We start from the raw sequence: 7,600 nt of genomic DNA on the forward strand, positions 1-7,600 counted from the left end.
ACAAAAGGAGAGCGTAACAGCACCACGCAACGTCTACCTGCATGACGGAAGGGAGCGCGGCAAGAGAATAGCAACTTAGCTAACACGATGGCCCAGCACAGTGAACAAAGAAGCCATCATTCATGTTTTTCGTAGCCACAGCTGGAATATATTGAGACAATCTCAACAGATTCCTGACCCCGGAATTAGAATACTTATTTCACTTGAGGACCACCACTTCTTTCGCCTCTTGTAGGCTACCCTCCCTTACGACACCTAGCTGTTACCGCTCAACTTCATTTCCTCTGAAACACCATAATTGTTTTTTTTGTTTTGTTTTTTGTTTTTTGTTTTTTGCCGACGTTGGAGTAAAAGGTTCATATTACAGCACTCACATACATATATATATATATATATATATATATATATATATATATATATATATATATATATATATATATATATATATATATATATATATATATAGAAAATATTTAAATATATATATATATATATATATATATATATATATATATATATATATATATATATAGTATAAGTAGTTGGAGGAAGAGGAGGAGAACGAATAGTAAATGATATTGCTTTCCACTCAAATACATTCTGTATATTTTGTATTAATAAGTAGTAGAAGTAGTATTTAAGGGAATTGTAATAGAAGTAGTAGTAGTAGTTGTAGTAGTAGTAGTAGTAGTAGTAGTAGTTATAGTAGCAGCAGTAGTAGTAGTAGTAGTAGTAGTAAGAGAAGGAGGAGGAAGAAAAAGAACAGTAAATGAAAGGAACTAAGTAAAAATTTATGAAATAAGTAAATAAAAAGTGTGTGTGTGTGTGTGTGTGTGTGTGTGTGTGTGTGTGTGTGTGTGTGTGTGTGTGTGTGTGTGTGTGTGTGTGTGTGTGTGTGTGTGTGTATATATATATATATATATATATATATATATATATATATATATATATATATACATATATATATATATATATATATATATATATATATATATATATATATATATATATATGTGTGTGTGTGTGTCATACGGTCATTATGGTTACATATTATGTAGTGTTTTATTTTGTTGATTTCAAAATAGTCTTGTGATGTCCCCATGCCCTGGGCTGCCAGCGAGCTAATGCTTGCCCATTGGAACAACGAACTGCAAATGGAGGAAAAAGAGGACGGAGAAAAAGAGGTGGGGCCTTCTGACGTCATGTCCTGGAGGAGGGGTGGAGCGTGCTGTGGTGTCTGGTACGTTTGAGAGAGAGAGAGAGAGAGAGAGAGAGAGAGAGAGAGAGAGAGAGAGAGAGAGAGTACAAAACTGCAGGTGGTTGGTGTCAGGAGTGTGATAACCCGATTTATTCACTGCTGTTGGTCTGGGAGCAAAGCTGGCAATGTCCAGCGAGGAGGCGTGCTTGCTTTACGGGCAGGGGTCGGGTCAGCAGGTGTGGCGGTCAGCATGCCGACAACAGCCTCGCATTCTGTACTTGGCTCCATACAGCCTCTCTTTATCTGTAGGCAGTGCTCTCAGCTTTCTTGTTTGTTACCTTCCTACATATGTGACACATCAGTACAGACCAACTAAGGCAAAATATATGCAAATAATTTATGAATCTCAGTATTTGTCCATTCAATGAGCATTTTCAATAAATGTAAAAGTGGTCTACACATGCGAAGTGTCGAGTGCCTGCTGCTGCTGCTGTTGTGTGTGTGTGTGTGTGTGTGTGTGTGTTATCCCTGATGAAAACCGGCTGGAGGATGGAGGGAACGTCCTAGCAACGTTTGTTGCGTTGGCGGCGCTGAGAGAGAGAGAGAGAGAGAGAGAGAGAGAGAGAGAGAGAGAGAGAGAGAGAGAGAGAGAGAGAGGCGGGGGGAGGGGGGAACAAGTGTGTGTGTGTTTGTGTGTGTGTGTCACCCCAGTACGTTTATACATTTTTTTCCCCTTCTCTGCAAGCTTCATGGTGACCGCTACAATTTGGTATTTGTAGGGTGTGCAGCTGTGCATCGACTCTGAAGGGAAGATGGTATTGAAATAATTAATGAAACTAATTATATCAAAGACAATCCCGTCACCTTGCAGTGGAACTTTAACTTCATAGTGTGACAGTGACTGGAAGCATGTGTTAGAAGGCGAACACCCGAGTGGAGTTTCTATCACTGAATCCCAGCCACTAAATTTTGAGAAAGTCTGCCTTTTCCTTCGTTCGATTCGTACTCCGTTTTTTCTCACAGGATTGAGGTCCATGCACTTGCAGCAGTTACCACACACGGTTACCCTCGGTGTTGCCTGAGAACTTGCCTCACGTAGCATCCCTTGTTTTGTGCGATGCAACTTGCAAGTGATAAGATACCACTGTCACAAGGCGTATTACATCCTCCTCCCGACATATGGACATGTGTTTGTGCGTCAGGTGTTCGCACTCAGTAACAATCGCTGGCTCGGTGCACACACTCTACGGCGTTCCTTGCACGGCACCCACCATGTTGCAGGACTTGCTTGGACTACACCAACGCCACTTATGTTATACTGTTGAAATTTAAACCCAATGACTGGGATTTATTACTGAGTCCCTTAATTAAGGTATTATTTTACTGAATAAAGAGAATTAAGAAATCACTTATAACAAAGTACAGTACACTCAGGCAGAGGTAGACTGAGCTCAAACCAATCATCTTAGGTCTCGAAGAAACACGTGGCGCCCTAGTACTGACGGCGTCGCTCTAGACTAGTCACTGCTCGCTACTTCTTCACCAATAGGCAAACTAATCAAGCAGACAGCGGTAAGAACATGCAGGTATTATTAATGATGTCAGGAAACTTCAAACTGGGTAGTGATGGCAATAGTTGACATATAACAGGTTCAGACCCAGCTAGTATCAGAATACCGGTTGGCCTGTATGTCACCAGCAAGTCCAGTGCCAGATAGATTTTAAGTCAGCTAAACACCTCAGTTATGAGTTTAGTGAGTAGCAAGGTGGGCGTCTTACTTTAACCTCCGTGTTAGCTGAGAGAGAGAGAGAGAGAGGGGGGGGGGGGGATGGGGCTGTTTGTGTTATATACAAAAAACTGTTTTTAGATGTATTTATCTATTCGGACAACTCAATATCCTGTCCTGTAGACATCACATCATCACTACATAGTTCTGGCTTCGTCACGAACATGTTTTTGCTTAAACAGCGAAAAGCAAAACGCAACTTATTTTAATTATTTACAACAAATGACTAGGTATCTTACATCATGTATAAACAGTGGACAGGTTGACTGACTTCCATTCATAGTTACATTATTTTTCTCCGCGATGAGCCTCCGTCTCGATCATTAAAGGGACTAGATTACTAGATTTGCACCATGCAACAATTGCACCCAAGCGGACTGACCGTATAAAAGTTTTCCCCTCTTACATATATATATATATATATATATATATATATATATATATATATATATATATATATATATATATATATATATATATATATATATATATATATATATTTGGAAACATAAAATAAAGCAAAATTCACTGCTCTCATTAAAGTGTCTCATGAGGGTTTTTTTTTTTTTTTTTTAGTATTTATCAGTTTCTGTTTGCAAGTGATGGCCTATAAGACATATTTCTCATCCTTGAAACAAGTTAACAACAACAAAATGACGAGGTGAGCATCCATATTCTTGTGGCAGCAACAAACACTCTTGCCGCTAAGACCACACAACTGACAGTCCGAACTCCTTGAAGCACATCTCAGGTCCAAGTTGACTTACTAAATAACTTTCTAGTAATTAGCAATATTTAGTAGTTTAAAGTAATATGATGCCGAATAAAAACTCAGTGCATATAAGGAACCCTCACACTGGCCACAACATTGCATGGTATGCCGCTGCCAACCTTGCAGAGTCCAACAAGCAGGAAGGCGTCGCTACCACCAGGAACACGAACAACCAACATTGAAACGAAGCAATATTACCAAACTTTGAATAAACTTCAATTAGCATTTTAAGCAAAAAATAATTTTAATGACCTTTAATTTACTCATGAAGTAATTAATGGGCTCAACTGATTCATCAGACTACAGTTAAAACAAACACGTACGAGTGTGCAGGGGCGGCACCTTCATCATGGCCCGCACTTACATCACGTCAGCTCTTCACCTCAGTGAAGCTGAAAATTTGACAACAAATGGAATAAAAATTCCTGAAGCAATACAATAATGTTTTCCTAAATGACGCCACCTGCAGCGCCTTTCTTACGCTCCCCTAAACTGACTTCACACGTAAAAAACAAAACAAAAAATGGACTAGTCAACACTCCCTTGGTAAAAAAAAATTCCTAAAATACATAAATACAAAGGCCAGTCAGTCAAAGTCAGACGACACACCAAACAGAGTTACCCGTATCTGTTCCCGCCGGATGCGTGTGTGCTGCCACCCGGATTCTCGTAGGTGATGGTGGCGATGTAGCCCCGCTGGTGGTCCGCCGTGTAGGAGACGACCTGCCGCCGCCCGTCAGGCAACAGCACGTAGTAGCGCCCCGTCACCGAGTTGCCGTTGCTTTGTTCCTCGTGACCGAAGTCGTTGCCCTTGTACTTGTCCTGAACACCGTAGCGGAATTCGTACGGCATCTGTTTCACGGAAAAAGTATCATGTAAATGAATATCATAAAGTGCATCCGTCTTATACAGTGTAACAATGTATAGATAACTGACATGGAATGGACTTGCGATACAGGCAGAAGAGGATACACCGAGGTTTTCTGAGGCCACACTCACCGGTGGGTAGCTGTAGGGGTTTTGGGCGCCGCTGCACTTCGCCGTTATCGCCGCAAGAATCACCATCATCACGCCAAAGGGAACCTGAGTACAGATATTATTGCTCTTTTACATACTATATATACAGCTCTATAGTCTAATATTACGCTTATTTACAATCAGATGCTGCATATTTTCCTGGTATGTAAGTTCATCGTTTACAGTCCAAAAGTACTCACAGTCCACGTCCAGGCAAGGTGGTTTGTCATAGTTACCGGTCGACTGAGGGAAACCTGGTCCTCGCGCACGTCTGTCGCGTCCCGTCACCTGTCAGCCTTGTAACACCTGAGGAGCCCACGTGTGACCCTCAACCCTGCCACGCCCCCCCTGCCACACACACCAGAAACCCTCATCCCTGCCACCCATACCAGACACCCTCACCCTTACCACCCACACCACACACCCTCACCTCTGCTACCCACACACCCATACATACTCGCCCCTGCCACCCACCCTCACCCCTGCTTCCCACACTAGACACCCTCACCCTGCCACTCACACCAGAACGTTCTCACCCCTGCCACACACACCCTTGTACTTGTCAGTCTTAAAATGAACTCGGATAGGGAACAAAGTGTGATGGGAGTCGAGCTGCACAAACAAGAGAAAATCAATACAAAACAATTAACTATTGTTAATGAGTATTAAGGAAAGAATAGATATGAGGTTTCAATTGAGAGCAACACTTTTTTTTCTTTTTTTTCTTTTTTTCGGTTTGGTGTGATGTGACCACAAGAACTGTCTTTAGGAGACGAACGAATCAACAAGGAAAGGAAGTTAATGTCATTTACTTAGTTGTTCAACATCATTATCATTGATGAAGGTTATTATTATCAGCATCATTATTCTTGTTATCATTATCATCATTAGCATAAACCTTAATCACCTTTTTTTAGACTTATTCCCATCACAAAATTACCGAACACCTCTCACCTTCGAGGACCATTCCATGACTGTTGTTCCACACAAGCAAGCCTAACTATTCTCGGTAGCAGTGTTGTAGTACGACTGGCGACCGAACGACACCATCCTCCCTTATATAGACTCACTTTCACTGCGGCAGGAGGTGGTCAGCGCCGCCGTGACGTGCCCGGCGACTGCAGATGAATGAGGGAGATGCCGGAAATGGGGTTCTTGAAATAAACTAATGGAACCGGAATCAGAATGATGTAAGATTAGAACGAGGTAATTGTTAGCTATAGAGGAATGAGAACGAATGACGGTTCCTAAATGGGGTTCCTAAAATACAAATACTAATGGAACTGAAATCGAAATCAGGTAAAACCAGAGCAAAGATAATTATTAGCTATAAAGGAATGAGAAACAAATTAGGGAATTGTGTAATTGACACATCCTATCGGCAGAGTTCTTACACACTGGAAAACATGAAAAAGGAAAAAAAAGTAGGAGCGTTAGAAGAAAAAAAAAAAGAAACATTGAAGAAAAATCATGCAAAACTTATTGTGCCAAGGAGTGGGTCTCGAAAAAAGGGACACGCATTGTATCCAGACTACACACGGAGTGTTGATGGAATGAATGGATGCTAAAAAGATTATATACTGATCTCATTATTTCCTATCTATGTATACTATCTATCTATATGTCTATCCATACATTTAAATCCATCTATATTACATAATTACATCATTGTGCGTATTAGTCCATCCATTTTCATCGATTTATCGGGATATATCAATATATCAATATCAATATATATCAATATATATATATATATATATATATATATATATATATATATATATATATATATATATATATATATATATATATATATATATATATATATATATATATATATATATATATATATATATATATATATATATATATATATATATATATATATATATATATATATATATATATATATATATATATATATATATATATATATATATATATATATATAAGTATATGACACACACACACACACACACACACACACAAACACACACACACATTAGAAATAGATATAGTGCATTACATTAATTTTGTCCCGAGCAATTACTGTTGTTGTCTACACATGAATATGCTGCGTTCCGTGCACCACAAAACGGCGGTACGCGGTGCGCCTCGCGGCCAGTGCAGGCGACAGCTGGTGTTCTCCGGGCCATCAATCCTGCCGCGGTGAGCGGCGGCGAGAGGTGTTGTGGCCCGGACACACTTTCCCTTACGTAACATAAGGCATCAGATTCATTTCGAATAAAACTTTCGATGATTTCTTTGTTATTATTTGTATTGCTGTTATAACAGCATCCCTGACTCAAGCAGAAGGCAGCCATGAAGAATGTCACGAGAAATCGTTCCTAACAAAAGTTTTACATTTGAGTCGTAAACTTTCATCCACAAGAACTGTGAATTCTTCAGTAAATGTAAATTATGAAAACGAACGTTACTAGCTACATTACTTGTTGATGATGAAGGCGGAAATATCAAACAAACGCTACGGCAATGCATGAAACATTAGTGCGCCTGTAGCTCCAGTACAGACATTTCCTATATGTGTTTACACCTATAATAAGGAAAACGGGAAGACTTTCTTGCATTACGTAAGGAGGAGCAGATGGCGAGCTGCGCGGTGGCGAGGAGGACCTGGTGGTGACGCTGATGAGGTGGCCCCGACGCCCCAACCTCAACACATGCTGGTTTGGCGACACTTAATTAAAGGCGGAATATATGATGGCCCCCGCTTTACACACACACACACACACACACACACACACACACACACACACACATCGTTTACACCTAGTTAACTCTTGTTGCACATCGCCATAAACTTTG

The 7,600-nt window shown here is 40.2% G+C and overlaps 1 protein-coding gene across 2 annotated transcripts; it reads right to left on the reverse strand.

The window, feature by feature from the left end:
• Positions 1 to 3,060: 3,060 nt before the first annotated feature.
• Positions 3,061 to 6,350, reverse strand: LOC127003417 (pro-resilin-like). 2 transcript variants are annotated; one of them, XM_050870092.1, is made up of 3 exons: positions 5,845 to 6,350; positions 4,757 to 4,840; positions 3,061 to 4,609 (listed from the first exon to the last, which is right to left on the reverse strand). In XM_050870092.1, exons 2-3 carry the CDS (start codon positions 4,823 to 4,825, stop codon positions 4,376 to 4,378), a joined length of 303 nt encoding a protein of 100 aa, XP_050726049.1. In that variant the 5' UTR covers positions 4,826 to 4,840; positions 5,845 to 6,350; the 3' UTR covers positions 3,061 to 4,375. The 2 variants fall into 2 exon arrangements, with proteins under 2 accessions (XP_050726049.1, XP_050726038.1); XM_050870081.1 differs by having other exon boundaries at positions 5,729 to 5,885.
• Positions 6,351 to 7,600: the final 1,250 nt, after the last annotated feature.

The sequence above is a fragment of the Eriocheir sinensis genome, chromosome 3, assembly GCF_024679095.1.
Source record: "Eriocheir sinensis breed Jianghai 21 chromosome 3, ASM2467909v1, whole genome shotgun sequence".
Classification (NCBI taxonomy): Eukaryota; Metazoa; Arthropoda; class Malacostraca; order Decapoda; family Varunidae; genus Eriocheir; species Eriocheir sinensis.

What these genes read in the sequence shown, in the direction of transcription:
- LOC127003417 (XM_050870081.1), bottom strand. An exon ending in ACCCCTACAGCTACCCACCG is followed by an intron (nt 4,610 to 4,756) that starts GTGAGTGTGGCC and finishes TCCGTGAAACAG; the next exon opens with ATGCCGTACGAATTCCGCTA.